This window comes from Cutaneotrichosporon oleaginosum (genome assembly GCF_008065305.1).
Source record: "Cutaneotrichosporon oleaginosum strain ATCC 20508 chromosome Unknown ATCC20508_contig01, whole genome shotgun sequence".
In the NCBI taxonomy this organism is placed as follows: Eukaryota; Fungi; Basidiomycota; class Tremellomycetes; order Trichosporonales; family Trichosporonaceae; genus Cutaneotrichosporon; species Cutaneotrichosporon oleaginosum.
The window spans coordinates 2,546,330-2,561,874 of record NW_027072170.1 but is presented as its reverse complement, the minus strand read 5'-3'; the positions used below and the strand labels follow the sequence as shown (position 1 = coordinate 2,561,874).

At 62.1% G+C, this 15,545-nt stretch overlaps 6 protein-coding genes across 6 annotated transcripts; 4 read left to right on the top strand and 2 right to left on the bottom strand.

Moving 5' to 3' along the window:
- Nucleotides 1-32: 32 nt before the first annotated feature.
- Nucleotides 33-1,982, top strand: COLE_01024 (uncharacterized protein; the record flags this gene model as incomplete). The annotated part of the gene is made up of 4 exons (XM_065626117.1): nucleotides 33-364; nucleotides 595-1,102; nucleotides 1,134-1,691; nucleotides 1,722-1,982. The coding sequence occupies 4 exons, from the start codon at nucleotides 33-35 to the stop codon at nucleotides 1,980-1,982; spliced, it is 1,659 nt and encodes a 552-aa protein (XP_065482611.1).
- Nucleotides 1,983-3,112: 1,130 nt separating this feature from the next.
- Nucleotides 3,113-5,060, top strand: COLE_01023 (uncharacterized protein; the record flags this gene model as incomplete). Its single annotated transcript, XM_018422122.2, has 5 exons — nucleotides 3,113-3,709; nucleotides 3,795-4,019; nucleotides 4,052-4,615; nucleotides 4,844-4,917; nucleotides 4,970-5,060. The coding sequence occupies 5 exons, from the start codon at nucleotides 3,113-3,115 to the stop codon at nucleotides 5,058-5,060; spliced, it is 1,551 nt and encodes a 516-aa protein (XP_018281834.1).
- A 3,104-nt stretch (nucleotides 5,061-8,164) lies between these two features.
- On the top strand, nucleotides 8,165-9,580 carry COLE_01022 (uncharacterized protein; the record flags this gene model as incomplete). The annotated part of the gene is made up of 3 exons (XM_018422124.2): nucleotides 8,165-8,184; nucleotides 8,389-8,521; nucleotides 8,753-9,580. The coding sequence occupies 3 exons, from the start codon at nucleotides 8,165-8,167 to the stop codon at nucleotides 9,578-9,580; spliced, it is 981 nt and encodes a 326-aa protein (XP_018281836.1).
- Nucleotides 9,581-9,762: 182 nt separating this feature from the next.
- COLE_01021 (uncharacterized protein) lies at nucleotides 9,763-10,670 on the top strand (the record flags this gene model as incomplete). The annotated part of the gene is made up of 3 exons (XM_018426375.2): nucleotides 9,763-10,049; nucleotides 10,089-10,602; nucleotides 10,635-10,670. 3 exons carry the CDS (start codon nucleotides 9,763-9,765, stop codon nucleotides 10,668-10,670), a joined length of 837 nt encoding a protein of 278 aa, XP_018281837.1.
- Nucleotides 10,671-10,725: 55 nt separating this feature from the next.
- COLE_01020 (uncharacterized protein) lies at nucleotides 10,726-12,477 on the bottom strand (the record flags this gene model as incomplete). The annotated part of the gene is made up of 7 exons (XM_018426376.2): nucleotides 10,726-10,757; nucleotides 10,800-10,968; nucleotides 11,034-11,267; nucleotides 11,306-11,530; nucleotides 11,599-11,702; nucleotides 11,742-12,386; nucleotides 12,459-12,477. The coding sequence occupies 7 exons, from the start codon at nucleotides 12,475-12,477 to the stop codon at nucleotides 10,726-10,728; spliced, it is 1,428 nt and encodes a 475-aa protein (XP_018281838.1).
- Nucleotides 12,478-13,085: 608 nt separating this feature from the next.
- On the bottom strand, nucleotides 13,086-15,225 carry COLE_01019 (uncharacterized protein; the record flags this gene model as incomplete). Its single annotated transcript, XM_018422125.2, has 3 exons — nucleotides 13,086-14,370; nucleotides 14,404-14,986; nucleotides 15,021-15,225. The coding sequence occupies 3 exons, from the start codon at nucleotides 15,223-15,225 to the stop codon at nucleotides 13,086-13,088; spliced, it is 2,073 nt and encodes a 690-aa protein (XP_018281839.1).
- Nucleotides 15,226-15,545: the final 320 nt, after the last annotated feature.

The following is a 15,545-nucleotide window of genomic DNA, read 5'->3' as shown; positions in this document are numbered from 1 at the left end:
GTTGTCTCCTCTCCATCTCTCACTCGGTGGCCATGCCCATCACAATCTACGACTCGGACTACCCCGCCCCCTTCCTGCCGCAGCAGTCGATCTTCGACTTCCTCCTCCCGCCGGGGCCGGGGGTGAGCCCCATCCCGGACTGGTCGCCTGCGCAACCACTGTTCATCGATGGGCTCGACGGACGTGTGATCACGCGCGGAGAGCTGCGCGACAATGCGCTGCGCATTGCCTCGGGCCTCCGCGCGGTGGGCGTCAAGCGCGGCGACACGGCGTGCATCTGGGGCTTCAACAGCCTCGAGTACGTCCAGGCCGGGTACGCGCTCATGGCCGCGGGCGTGATCGCCAGCCCGGCGAATGCTGCCTAGTGAGTGTCAACGGTCGGTTGGCGGGCAGTTGGGGAGGTGTATGGCTGGCTGTGGAGGTGGTGATGGGACGAGGGAAGCCGTCACTGGAAGTGTGGGAATCACCCGGTCGCCAAGTCCGAAGCCGGTGATCGATCGTCGCCGGCTAGCAGGATGTCGAAGTCACCTGCTTGGGCAGATGATCGCCACACACCCCCTCCCCCTTGCGCTCAGACGTTGCGACTGACCCCAGTCAACCTCTCGAGGTTGCGCATCAGCTCAACGACTCGAACTCGACGTTCATCTTCATCGCGCCAGCCCTCCTCCCTGCGTTCGAGAAGGCGCGTCCTCACCTCAACGCTCCGTTCCCAAACGAGCGCATCGTCTTGCTCTGCAAGCCGCAGGACAAGCCGGCGGGCTCGCCGTACAAGCTGATCACGGAGATTCTGGGGGAGCCTGCTGAGCCCGAGCAGTTCAACGGCAAGGACGCGCAGGAGGTGGCTTGGCTCTGCTACTCATCCGGCACGACGGGCCTGCCGAAGGGTGTTATGACGTCGCATTTCAACCTCACGAGTCAGTTGCAGGCGGGCGTGCTCGGCATCGAGCATCTCGAGAGCGGGCACGACGCTGTTCTTGGCGTCCTCCCGATGTCTCACGTGTACGGCTTGGCCTACATCCTCATGATGCCGTCGACGATGGGCGTGCCTGTTGTCATCCTCCCACGGTTCGACGAAGAAGCCACCCTGCACATCATTCAGAAGGTACGTCTGCGCCAAGTTACTGCTGACGCAGTACAAAATCACATACGGGCTCATAGTTCCCCCAATCCTTCTGGTGCTGCTCCACTCGAAGCTCTTGGCCAAGTACGACATCTCGTCGATGCGCGCGATGGTGTGCGCCGCGGCGCCATTGTCGGCGCTGCAAGCCGAGGCGTTCGCCGCCAAGTTCCCCGATATCAAGCTAATGCAGGGGTACGGGATGACCGAGTGTTCGCCGGCAACGCACGTGATGGCGGCGCACGAGGTGGAGGGGAACGAGGGCTACTGCGGGCGCATGTTGCCGACGTTCCAAGCGCGGCTGGTGGACCACAACACGGGGCTGGACGCGGCGCCGGGCGAGCGCGGCGAGCTGTGGCTCCGCGGACCCAACATCATGCTCGGGTACCACAACCGACCGGAGGAGACGGCGAAGAGCATGGCCCCCGGCGGGTGGTACAAGACCGGCGACGTGCTGACGCGGCGCGACGACGGGTGGTGGAAGGTCGTTGACCGCGTTAAGGAGCTGATCAAGTACAAGGGGTTCCAGGTGGCGCCGGCCGAGCTCGAGGGCCTGCTGCTCAAGCACCCCAAGGTGATTGATGTGGGGCTCTGCGCCGTGTACGACGAGAGCCAGGCGACCGAGCTGCCGCGCGCGTACATTGTCGTCGCGCCCGACTACAAGGACGAACGTGGGGTCGGGCGCGAGGTCGCGGACTGGCTCGCGTCGCAGGTCGCGTCGCACAAGCGCCTGCGCGGCGGCGTTGTCGTCGTGGACGAGATTCCCAAGTCGCCGGCCGGTAAGATTTTGCGCAAGCACCTGCGAGACCGTGCGGCGAAGGAGTGGCAGGCGGAGAGCAAGGCCAAGGGTGCCGCAAGGCTGTAAGAGGATCTTGGAGAGAGCGGATACCGGCGGCTAGTCCAGTAGGCTGGGAAAGGGTGAAGATGGATATGTATGAACGACTTCTTGGCTCACATCTCTGCGTTGATGTACTGACCGTTGCACGCCTGAACACTGCGCCGGGCGAAATGGGACGTGGAGGACCACTGTGACTCACAGCTGACGCCATCCTTTCACCGGCGCGTACTTGCAGAACCGCGCTTTCATTGTTCAGCCTGTCCAGTACTATTTGGGCTGGCAAGGAGATGCCCGCTGTCACTTCACATAGCATGCCAAACCTGTCATCAAATAACAGCACCATATGGCAACAATGGAAGAGGGCTGAAGGGTGCTCGCGATGTGACTAGCCCATCACGGTGCACTTGCAATGATTTTGCGTGATCGTCTCAGTGGCTAGTGTACTTGCTTCAGCTCACAGAGTCACATATCGGCGCAAGTCAGGCGACGTTGGTGTCATGCTGGCAGCTCGGTACAGCGGCATGGAATCGCACACTCCCCAAGTGCACGGACACATTCGTGCTCAGGGCGGCGATGTTCGTGAGGTTGCAGAGATATATACTTTTACGTGAGCTCGAGTTTTGCGAGTAGTGAGGCGAGATCAGTGCCACAGCTCCGTCAACGAACCAGGTTACGTATTCAAATACTCGCTGCCCCGATTATGGGTGACTCACCCAGGCCAGATTTTGACTCGATCTCGGGGCCCAAATTTGCATCACCAATACAACCAATTACGCGCCAAGAGCATGACGAGAGGCCAGGATGTCGGAAAAGCATTGGAACGGCATATGGGCGTTGGGCTCTCCGAGGTCGCATGTCCGCACGGTGACCGCACAGTGGGTGGCGGTTGGGCGGGGACACCCTGCATGGTGTGATCGCAGAACCGCGGCGAGTTCCGAGGGAGGGTGGAGGTGGAGGTCGGCGCGCTTGGAAAAAGTGTGATGGGCCCTAACTCGAGCTGCCCACCCACAGACCGTGTTGATACGACTCGAGCGAGCATGCATCCCATCTCACTTATACTCACCATCTCATCTTCAGCGCGCGCGGTTGACGACTCCCCCAGTTCTTCGTGCGCCGCTCATCCTCTCCCCCTCTCCCTCTCCTCCCGGCTTCTCACCATGGCCGTCCTCACCCCCACCCCGTCGGCCGACATGGAGAAGGGACTCCCGCTCGAGGCGTCCTCGCCCTCGCCGCCCTCGTCGTACGCCGCGAAGAAGTACGACGGGCTGCGCGGCCGCGCGGTCCGCACGATGGACTTTCTCGTCGAGCACGGCGTCGAAGAGCGCGGCATTCAGCCCCGCCCCGAGGACGAGCGCGAGCCCCTCGGCTGGCGCTCGTACCTGCCGCAGCTGGCGTTCTGGGCCGCCATGAACACCAACATCCTCACGTTCTCCGAGGGCATGATCGGTATCCTCAAGTTCCGTCTCGATTTCAAGTCGGCTGTGCTCGTCATTGTCATCTTCACGTTTGTCATGTGTCTTCCCGCGGCGTGGCTCGCGACCAACGGGCCCCGGACGGGCATGCGCCAGATGGTGCAGGCGCGCTATGCGATGGGATACTTCCCCACTATCATCATCGGTCTCGCGAACTGCATTACGTTTGTTGGATACTTGTCCCTCCAGTCGATCCTTGGCGGGCAGTGCCTTTCCATCGCTAGCGAGGCCGACATGTCGTGGACCGTGGGCATTGTGGTCGTCACGGTTATTTGTGTCTGCGTGAGTTTACTTGGACCTGCAAAACGGCTGGCGCAGTTGTTGCCTTGCAGTGCCCAGCTGCCTCATAGTCAAGCGCTAACGCCAGCTATCCTTCATCGGCCTCCGCGCCCTGCACATCCTCTCTCTCACCACTCTCCCAGTTATTTTCCTGGTGTACTTGGTCCTGGTCGGTGTCAACGGCGACAAGCTGCACTTTGCCCTCAACGACGCTGCTCAGGCTGCTTCCAAGGTCACGGCCTGGGGTATCCTCGGGTATGGCGCGACTCAGATCGGCTTCACCGCCTCGTACGCCGGCATGGCCAGTGACTTCGTAAGTGACATCTCCAGCTGCACTGACGCCAGTCCACCCTTCTGCCAGCCAACACGCCGCGCCTCCCGCTCTTCTGTTGCGTCTACTTTGGCCTCGCGCTGCCCATCATCGTCCTCCAGATCTTCGGCGCGGCGTGCGCGCTCGCCGCCCGCTCCATCCCGGCGTGGGACACGGCCGCGCAGATCGGCGCGCCCAACCTCGTCTTCACGATGTTCGGCGCGGGCGGGCCTGCCAAGTTCGTCATGGTCCTCTTCTGCTTCAGCGTGACCGCCAACGTCGCCCCGACGATCTACAGCTGTGGCCTTTCTGGACAGGTCGTTTTCCCATTCCTCGTCCGCGTGCCGCGCTACTTCCTCGCCATCATCGTCACGGCCATCTACCTCCCCGTAGCGATTGTCGGGAGCACGCACTTCTTCACGATGATGCTCAACTTCCTCGGCGTCCTCGGCTACTGGACGTCGCTGTACCTCCCGCCTGCGCTCGTCGAGCCCATCCTGTTCCGCAACCCCGTCAACTCGATCACCTACCCCGTCGATGCGTGGAACAAGCCGTCCAAGCTGCCATGGGGCCTGGCGTTCGTTATCTCCGCCGCATGTGTGAGTGTTTGGTTCTGAACCTTTTTGCGTGAGAATGTCGTCGTGGTATATAGGGGATACGTTCCCGCGCGCTATTCGCGCATCCAATTGCGCCACTGAGCTGTCCAGAACGGCCTGTGGCGTGCTGGCGAGGCACCTCCACTCTGTGCCTCGTGCGCGTCCAATTGGTCTTGTCTTGGACGGCGTTGGAGATATTGGACGCGCTAGAGCAGACTCGCTGACTTGCAGGCTGTCCCTGTTTGCGCGGCTGGCATGTCGCAGACGTGGTGGAAGGGCTGGATTGCCCGCAAGATCGAGGGATCGTAAGTGACACCTCACCCGTCTCTGAAATGTTTGCACGATCTGACGCCGCAGGGGCGACCTTGGCTTCGAGCTGGGCTTTATGGTTGTGCTCATCCTCTTCATCCCGCTGCGCTACATGGAGCGCAAGTGGTCTGGGCGGTAGAGGTGGGGACATGGAGTACTAGACACCTATATACGTTACGTTATCATGGACATAATGGTCTTGGCGGTAGTTGAGGTCGGGGGTAGGAGGATAAGCTGTAGAACTAGCGGCCTGGACAAGAGACGGAATTGTGAGGTGGTGGGCGGCTGAGGAGAGACAGGAGGACGCGGAGAGAGATAAGCAAAGGTTTGGCTTGAATTGGCGTGCCTGGGCGGGGCATTCGACCCGATATGGTCCGATTACAAGGGGTCAGAATTGCCCGTGGGGTGGCTGGGGTAATCAAGGGTAATGGGGTATTAGGATAAGGGAGTGTAATGCGGAGTACGGAGCTGCGGGATGCCCTGTGGATCCTGTGGATCGTGAGAACAGCCAACGTTCATCACCCCGTCAGTGGAGGCGATCTTGTTCCTCCTCCTCCTCCTCTTTCTCTTTCTCTTTCTCTCTCTCTTCTCTTCTCATCTCTTCTCATCTCCTCTCAAGCGACACTCTCCTCCTCCTCTTTAACATCTCTCTCTCTCTCCCTCTCTCTCTCTCCCTCTCCCTCACTCTTCCACACCTCCACACACTCGCTACTCCTCCTCAACTCTGTCACTGTGACTCACAATTCCACTTCCGAGCTCATCCCCTCCCCCCTCCCTCCTTCGTCTCTCGCAATCGCATCGTGCCCAACACTTAACCGTGCACTAGAACATCCCATTCACTATCCCCCCCCTCCCCTCACATCCCTCCCGCCCCAACATGTCTACTTCCGCCTCCTCCGCGTCCTCGAGCTCGAGCTCGCCTGGGACCTCCCCAGTCACCACCCACTCTGCACTCGACAGCGAGCCAGGTACTCCCTCGGGGCTCGGCCTCAATGTCAAGCTCGACACCTTCGGTGGCCGTATCCGCAGCGTCGACGGCCCTAGCCCAGCACCCTCCCTCATTACTCTCCATTCGAGCCTACCAGCCAGCCCAGACCCCACAACCCCAAGCACAGAGGAAGGCGAGCTCGAGTTCTCGCCAGACCCCGCCGAAGATGCTCCCCAGATGCGTCAGCGCAAGGTCCCCTCTCCAAACATGGCCATGACAACCCTCGCGAACGGCGCAGCCACTCAAACCCTCAAGAAGCCCCAGAAGAAATTAAGCCGTCACAAGAGCCCCCTGCTGGACGCGCTCAAGTTGCCCCCGCTGAGCGAAATCAGCATTCCCAGGCCTGTACAGATCAAGTGAGTGCAGGACGCGGGCAGTAGATGCCGGCCCCCCGGGGCGCAGTGCGATGAGTCGCACGGACTGTGTGTCAGGTCCGGGGGACCGGGCGGGCATACAGGCGCGGGCAGAGGCCAAGAGCGGCTGGGCAATTGGGCAAGAAGGCGTCACCATCGCGAGTTCAACTGCCGCCGCGCTTCGGACCCGACAGACCGGCGCGCCCTCCGTCGCCAACAACGTCAGCTGATACCAGGTTTGCGCCCCTTCACATCCCTCCTCACCGGCGGTTGCAGACGTTTGCAATCCTCACATGGGCGATTCTTATGCCCCTCTGCCTTATGCTGTACTTCTACTTCTTGTGAGTACCGCGTGTTCCCATGGGCAGGCACCACAGACACACGCAGGCGCATGCGTCCTGATGCGGTTGCGAGCGGGGAACCATCCGCATGCCTAAATTCAAATCACTGACCAACGCAGGTCCATTCCCGGACTCTGGCCAGTTCTTGTGCCATACACAATCTGGGCGCTTGCAATCGACAAGGCCCCTTTCAAGGGTGGGCGCCCAAAACGTTGGGCGCGTCGCTTCCCTCTGTGGAAGTACTTTTGCCGTGAGTAATCTGCTGCACGGGATGTGTGGCGCATTGAACACGAAGCTGACAGCAGAATACTACCCATGCAGGTGAGCTTAGTCGGAATGAACGGGGGAGACGCCACGTCTCACCGGTGACTCACGGCCCCCGCTGACCCTCAGCATGATCAAGGAGGCAGACTTGCCCGCCGACCGCACGTACGTCTTTGGCTATCACCCGCACGGCATCATCAGCATGGGCGCCGTCGCGACTTTTGCTACCGAGTACACCGGCTTCTCCGAAAACTACCCCGGTATCAAGTCCCACCTGCTTACTCTTGGTGAGCTACCGCTTTGGCTGCTATCGCTAACGGCAGACTCCAACTTTGGCATTCCCTTCTACCGCGAGCTATTGATGTTCCAGGGCATTTGCTCAGTGAGCAAGCGAAGCTGCAGAAACATTCTTCGCAAGGGTCCCGGTAATGCTATCACGATTGTCGTCGGCGGTGCCGCCGAGTCGCTCGCCGCGCACCCGGGAACGCAGGACTTGACACTCAAGAAGCGCTTTGGTTTTATCAAGGTCGCGATTCGTGAGGGCGCGCAGCTAGTTCCGGTTTTTTCCTTTGGCGAGAACGACGTATGTCACGCTGCGCCGCGAGTCGACTGTCCAAGCTAATCTCCACAGATCTACGAGCAGCTCTCGAACGAGAAGGGTACGACTGTGTGGAAGCTGCAGAAGGGTTTTCAGAAGATCTTTGGGTTTACACTTCCACTCTTCCACGGCCGCGGCATCTTCAACTACAGCTTGGGTCTGATGCCGTACCGCCACCCCATCGTGTCCGTCAGTGAGTACTGAGTGGTTGTGGAAAGGGGAAAGGATGTGAGCTGACGCGCAGTTGGCCGCCCTATTGACGTGGTTAAGAGCCACAACCCATCGGACGAGTATGTGCAGCAAGTGCACGCACAGTACATTGAGGAATTGATGCGCATCTGGGACAAGTACAAGGACATCTACGCCAAGACGCGCACACGGGAGCTGCGCGTTGTCGATTAGCCATACCATAGACTGAGTGGGCAAAGGGTGAAGGTGTATAGACATGCATGTATGTATCGGCGGGCGTTGGCTGGTGGATGACCGCCATCAAGAGCGATGGCAATTCCATGTTTGATGAGCTACGGACTGGCCAGCTCGGGATCGACTCCCGGCCATTCCAGGCACCGACTTTTGATCTCCCATATCAACCTTGCCACCCGGAATCAAAATTGTTGCTCAAAATCTCGTTCACAGCAACAACCATCCGCGATCGCCTGACGAGCTCATCTCTCATCGACCCCATCGGCACAAGCAACCATGTCGATGCTTAGGACAGTGTGAGTGGATTGCTCGTGACCACTGGAGATTATGCTGACGCCGTTTCCTCGACGCTGGTGCTCCTTGCGATTCCGCCTTTTACACCTATTCAACTCCCCTCGCGACCATCTTCTTCGCCCTCCTCCTCTCCCTTCCTCTCCCTTCCTCTCCCAATCGGCCCCCTCGTACATCCCCCTCCTCCAAACACTTTCGCGGCCCAACAGGAAACCGAAAAACGCGCGCGTCAAGCGTGCGCTCGAGGCGCGCGAGCCCAAGCTCGTGGAGAACGAGAAGACGGCGATCTTCGTGCGCGGCCAGAACACGAGCGACCGCGTGCGCGGCGTGATGGGCGACCTTGTGAGTTTGCGAGGGGGAGGGAGTCTGGCTTGGGCGGTTTAGAATGGTGGTTGAGCGACGAGGTGCGGAAGGAAGGTGGTTGACTCGTACACTCCGGAGTGCTGCTGCCAGCATGCCGAAGTGCAGAGGTGTTTGGTCCTGCGCCAGCATGTTGGCCGCCCGCGGCTGCCAGGTGCCAGGATGATGGAGAACCCTCTCCTGTAAACTCCCCTCGTACATCGCTCACCCCAGTACGCTCTCAAGCGCCCTAAGGCGATCAACTTCTCGAAGAAGAACGCCATTCATCCGTTCGAAGACGCATCATCGCTCGAGTTCTTTGCACAGAAGAACGACGCCGCGCTCCTCATCACGGGCTTGCACTCGAAGAAGCGCCCGCACGATTTGATCGTAACGCGCATGTTCGACGGGCGAGTACTGGAGCACCTCGAGCTGGGTATCGACGAGTTCACCTCCATGTCCGACGTGCCCGGCTCCAAGGCGAGTGTGGGCGTGCACCCGCTCATGGTATTCCACGGCGACCTGTTCGACACTCACCCGCGCTTCACGCAGCTCAAGTCCCTCCTGCTGGACATGTACCAGGCGCACCACGACCCCGGAATCCCGCTCATGGCGCTTGAGCACGTGATTTCCGTAACGTGCGGCCCGGCAGCGGGCGACCTGGACGCCGAGGGCGCCGTGCTCCCGAAAGTCCACATCCGGGTGTACACGCTCAAGCTGCTGGCGTCGGGGAGCCGCGTGCCGCGCGTAGCGCTCACGGAGATGGGGCCGCGGATCGACCTGAGCATCCGGCGCCACGCCGAGGCCGACCCCGAGACGCTCAAGGCCGCGATGCGCCGCCCCAAGCTCTCCAAGGCCGACCAGACGTCGGGTCTCGGCAAGAAGCGCAAGAACATCGAGACGGACGACATGGGCGACAAGGTCGGCCGCATCCACGTCGGCACCCAGGACCTGAGCAAGCTCCAGAGCCGCAAGATGAAGAGTCTCAAGATTGGCCGCAAAGAGCGCAAGCGCGAGGCGGCGGCCGAGGGTGCGGAGGCTATGGACGAGGACGACGAGTAGGTGTTGTACCATATGCATTAGAGTTGAGTGTGCGGAGGGTGCGGAGGGTGCGGAGGGTACGGAGTGTGCGTCGTAGTGCAGAGTGCATGGGCGGAGTCGGCATCTCAGCATGACGTCAGGAATAGGACGGGTATAACTTGGCCAACTCGCAACTCCACATCTTCTCCTCGCAACTACTCATCATGGCCTGGCAAGCGCCCTGGCAAGCTCTCCGCCCGGCCCTGCGGCCGGCTGCGGCGCTCCTCACCGCCCGCCTCTCCCTCTTCTCGGGCTTCAGCACCTCCTCGACCTCGTTCAACAACAGCATCCAAACGACCTGCTCGCGCTGGGTCGTGCGCGACGCGCACCCCTCGGCGCCGCGCGAGTGTCCCACGCCCCTCGTGCTGCTGCGCACGCCGGGCCTCTCCTTCCCCTCGCAACCCAAGGAGACGGAGGACACGTGGCGCGTCTGGGCCGACATGTTTTCCATGTACGTCCGTCGCGGCGAGTGCTGACGAGCTGACGCCAGGCGCGGATACACGACTGTGCAAGTAGACGTGAGCGTGACGACGAGCAGCCACCTGAGCCCGGCTCCGGGCGGCGAGGGGGAGGAGAAGGCGATCTCGGGGCCCGTGAAACAGGCCGCGGCGGCGCTCAACGACCAGCTCCGCCTGCTCGCCATCCCGTATGCGCCCGTCATCGTCGCGTCTGGCAGCGCGTGTCTCGTCGCGCAGGCGTATGTGTCCGACTACCGCGCGAGCGGGCTCGTGTTGGTCGAGCCGCCGCCGGACGAGGATCCGCGCGGCGGCGTCGGCGTCGCGACGGCCGGCGCGAAGGCGGCCGGCGGCGAAGCCGCCAAGCCTTACGCGTGGCCCAAGTTCAGCTTCGAGCCGCGCTTCCCCGTCCTCGTCGTGGCGAGTGCCGAGAACGAGGCTGCGGTGCGCGCGTCCCGCCTCGGACGCGAGGCGCTCGAGCGGCCCGGCGGGCGCGGCGTGAGCGTCATGCTCCAGAAGGACGGGCCGCGGGGCGAGGGTACGCGCATGGTCAGTCCGCGCAAATGCACAGCTGACGGCAGGAAGTGGAGCGCTGGCTAGACTGGAGCGGATACTAGGACTGTGGATGGACGCGTGTTTACTAGACTTCTACTGACGGGCTCGGACTATGGATCAGGCAACAAAGTCGAGGTCGGTGTCGATGGCTGCTGTCAGCTTGCGGTTTCCCAGTCGTCTTGTTGACTCACGGTGGCACGCGGACAGCTGCGGCTTCTGCGTGTATCCGCCCTCAACCATGGCCTTGCGCACAGCCTGCAGGAGCTCGATGTAGCTCTGCTCAGGCTTGTTGGTGAGCGCCTTGACGAAGGCGTACGACATGGCGCCGGTCGCCTGGCCCTCCTCGGTCGTGTCGGCAGACTGGTGTCAGCACAATACAATGGGTGAGAGGCAAGCCTCGGCCTGTGTGTCGACCTCGTACTCACCGTCTGGTCGTCCTTGCATCCCGACCACGAGATGACATCCGCCTCGCTCGTGTTCTGCTCGCGCAAAAGGTCACCCGCCTGCTTCTCCTTGAACATCGACTTGGCCGCCCCGAAGAGCGAGCTCATAGCCGTACCCGTGTTGCCGTCCTTGGCGTAGCCCATGCCAGCCTTGAGCAGGGCCTTGGCGCCGTCCGCGGCAAAGTTGGGCTCCTTGACTGTACCCTTGGTGGAGTACTGGCGTGAGCGGTGGCTCATGAGGAGGGTGGACTCACCATGTAGGGCAGGTTCATCGCGCTGCCAGAGTGGCACGCATCAAAGATGGCCGTGAGGCGGCAGCCGGCCGGGAGGGGCTTGACGAGGCGCTGGTAGATCTCCATGTCGAGAATCATGCCCACCTGCTCGTGGTCGAGGGGGCAGATGGCCTCGCCGAGACCGTCCGCCTCAGCCTGGTTGTCCACTTGGACCTGGACGCCGTGGCCCGAGCCGGCGTCAGTGTGCTCATGAAAACACGGCGCTCGACTCACTAGTGGAAGAACAGCGCGTCGTCCTTCTGCGCGCCCTCGACGAGCCAGCTCATCCAGCGCTGGATGTTGGCCTTGGTCGGGAGCATGTTGGGGTCGTTCTGGTCGTCGGTGAGGACCGTCACGTCGTGGTCGTAGCCGTGCTTCTCTGCCTGTCAGCATGCTCGTCTACCTCTTCACGACTCACGCAGGAAGTTGCGCAGGTTGATCACGTCGTTGATGCAGCCGCGCAGCTCGCCCTTCTGCCCGCGGTAGTTGATGCCGATCAGCAGGGCGCGGCGGCGACCCGTGCACGCCGAGTACTGGAACTTCTGCTTGTGCATGGCTGCCGAGTCGGTCGGCGGGCGCCAGTTCGGGCGACCGATACCCGCGTGGTTGCCGCCGCCGAGCTGCTGCTGGTGCATGGAGGGGTCGACGCCGCCCATGTCCGCGCTGCCGCCGGGGCGGAAGTTGGCGAACGACTCAAAGTCGTCGCCGGCGTCGTTGGCCGCCGGCCGCGGCACGCCGGGCTGCGCGGCCTGGTGCACCTGCGGCTGGCCGAAGCCCTGCTGCGGGCGCTGCCCAAATGTGCCCTGCTGGCCGCTGTGGCCGCCAGCGCCGAACTGCTGCTCCTGGTCGTAGCGCCCGCCCTGTTGCTGGCCGTAGCCCTGCTCGAAGCGGCCGCCGTGGCTGCCCTGCTGGCCATAGCCCTCCTGCTCGTAGCGGCCACCCTGCTGGTGCTGGCCAAAGCCCTGCTGCTGCTCGTAGTGACCCTCCTGCTCATAGCGGCCGCCCTGCTGGCCGTACCCGTGGCCAGGAGGCGCGCCCGGGGGGCGGTTGTACGACTGCCGCTCTGTGTGTGAGTTGCCGAAGGCATGCACGGCGCCCGCTCCGACTCCGACGGGGAGGGGGGAGAGATACGCACCGTTGTTGTAGTCGTCCATGCTGGATGAGAGATGAGGAGAAGAGAAGAAAGAGAAGTAGGCGGTGTTGGGAACTGTGGCTGCGGCCGAGGCCGTGACGCGTGATCGACATCGATCGCCAAGCTAGGGATCGGGGGCGGAACGGACGTGGCATTGGACAGGCACCCTGGCGGGCCGCCTCTCTCGTCACTGCACGCGTGCATGCTACGACCGTTCAGTACCGTGTGCATATGGGATCTGGGAGGAGCGTGGACGGGGGATGCAATGACGCTGGGGCTGGGAATTTGAGAACTGATCTGAACGGCAAGGCGCACAGACATACGGTCGTCACTGACGAACACGACATGAGCGCTGTCTGTGCATCGGGCACACCACTCCCATTCCACGACAGGATTTCATCTGTACATCACAAAACGCGAGTACATGTAGCACTAGGCGCGCTGGTGCCACCGCGCGTCGACCTGGTCCTTGAGGTGCTTGGGGGCGCGCACTATATGTGCTGCAGGTGGTGGCGGGCGTCTTTTGCGCGGCGGTTCCGCGTCGGCGTGCTGGCCATTCTCCTCCCTCCTCTCCTGTCCAGCCGAGAACGTGTAGGGCGCGTACATCGGGGCTGAGTACGCGGGCGGCGACTATGGCGGATGCAGGGCCGGGGAATGAGGCGGATGCAGCACTGGTGAGTACGGCGGATACTGTCCAGGGGAGTAGGTCGCCTGCAGCTCCGGAAATGCGGGGTACAGAGCCGGTAGCGGATCACAGCTGGGCGGCGAAAGCTCCGAGAATGCGAAGCGTCGATTGTTGGGTGTGGCTGGCGATACTCCGAAGTTGGCGGCCGGGGCCTCGAGGGAGGCGGCTGGCGCCAAGGTGAGGCGAAGGTCGCTGGGCTCCGGGGTGTGAGCCTGTACATTCCCTTGCCCAGGCAAATGCATGAATTCGCCATTCATGAGCTCGGCACCGCTCATGTGGAGGTGGTGCAAGCTGGAGCCGGACACCGGCGCAAGATGGCCAGGGGAAGATGCAAGGTTGACGTCCGACAGATCAACATTCATGCTGGTGTCGAGTGCTTGAATGCCCTCGATTTCAATCCCTCCCAATGCCGTGCCCTCTAGCGGATAGTTAGGGAGCGTGGGCACAACGGCTTGCGCCATGCGGGCTAGGAAGTCGTTGGTAGTCAACTGGCCCGAGTTGCTCGTCTCGCTCTCATCAGACGAGTAGCCGCGGACGCTGTCGCCATCCGAGTCGATCTCACGCACGCGCGGTGGGCGGAAGCGGAGGAGGATCGGTGCGCCAGTGTCGCCCAACTCAGTTGGTGTGTCGAACGTTTGGGCCTGGTTCGCTTGGGCATCAGAAGCATCTGCCGAGTCACGTCGCTTCCGCTTCTTCTTCGATGCCGCAGCGGCGTTGATTTGCTTGACTAGCGAAGCGTCCTTCCCGCCCATCCCAGGACGCAGCAGCGGCTGCTTGCTCTTGCCCTTGCCCTTCCCCTTGCCACCAGTGACCTCGCTACCTCCTAGCTCACCCGTTGCCTCGGTGAGGGCCTTGGCTTTCCGCTTCCCTTTCCCACCCGCCTTAGACTTCCTTCCGTGTTTCTTGCGCTTGATTCCAAGTCGCTCACATCGTTGATCCTCGAGCCACTCCTTCCACTCAGCCGTCAATGGTGGCGCGACGATATCCTCGTCCATGTTGACGAGTCGGACACGGTCGAACGGCGGCTCCTCCCGTCCCTTATTCTCGATGTACCGCTCGATGTAGTGCTGCACCGTCTCGCCCGGCAGACCCTCCCCTGGAGCGCGGAATGCCTTGCCCGCAAGGTGTCCCAGCCCTTGCTCTTCGAGGTGGTGTTTGCAATTACACTTGTCGAGACACACGGGGCAAACGAAGGAACGGCTCTCCTCGTCAAAGTCGAAGTAGTAGTATCTGCCATCAGCGCATCTCTAAGCAGTAACGCACCGTCGACAGCATGTCTCGCAGAACAGGTTCTCGCATCCGCCCTCAATGTTGCGGCAGCGCATCTTGGGCTTGTCCGACCTGCGGCGACACTGGTGGCACGTGCCCTCCGGCAGGTCCGAGTACTTCTTCTTGACCGACTCCTGAGGCGGGGACCCGGCCTGGACTGGCACCGGTGTAGGGGTCGGTTCGTCTTCCGACTCATCTTCCACAGCCTCCTTCCATCGAAAATCGGGCCCGATACCGTCCACGACGGCCTCTTCTCCCTCCTCCAGCACCCCGTTCCCCCACCCGAAGCGCCATCGCCGCTCCTCTCCCGCTGCCCAATGCGTGCAGTCGATGTACTCGCCCGCGTCGATCGCGCGGCGCACAGCCCGCTCCGTGCGCACCTCAATCGCGGCTAGCACATGCCGTTTGCCCGGAGGTGGGAGCGATACAATGTATCCATACCGGTCGCGGCGCTCGACATGCTTCTGGCGACGCGGCGCTGGTCGTGGGGCTGGCTCCGCGATGGCTGCGCCGAAGATATCCAGCTCCGCGAGCAGCGACTGGTTCTCCTGCATGCGCTTCAGGCGCTGGCGCTCGTCTGGCGTCAGCTGTCTGCAGCTCAACAAACTTACAGTCGTCCTCGTCGTCATTTGACGCCTCGCTCGCTGATGAGAGCTTGGGGAGAGAGCGGGAGCGGCGGGACGGGCTGCGTGCGCGTCTCGCCTCCTGTGTCGCGGGGCCGGGGCCTGCTTCTGCTCCGTTGGGAACAAATAATGGGCTGCGTGGAGACGTCGGACGCGAGCTCCCGGCCGAGGAAGGGCCCTCGGCCGTCATCATGTCTGTTTGTTTACAAGTTCCCACCGAGCGGCGCGTCAAGTGTGAAGTGAATGGTCGGTCCAGGCAACGCGCAGACGACGGCCGAGAGCGCTGGTGCACGTGTAAACAGCGGGCGCACAAGCGAGGCCGAGATGACGAGTGTAGGTATGCTGAGGTGGAGTGGACGTCGGGAAGTGAACGCGATAGTACTGTCAGCATTCAGCAATCCAGGTGCGCTACGGTCACGTGGTCTCTCCTTGGTGGCAAACTTGGAGTGGCAGTTCACTTGGCGTACACACGCAATCGGCGTCGATCTTCATTTCACTCCGCACCTCCGCCAG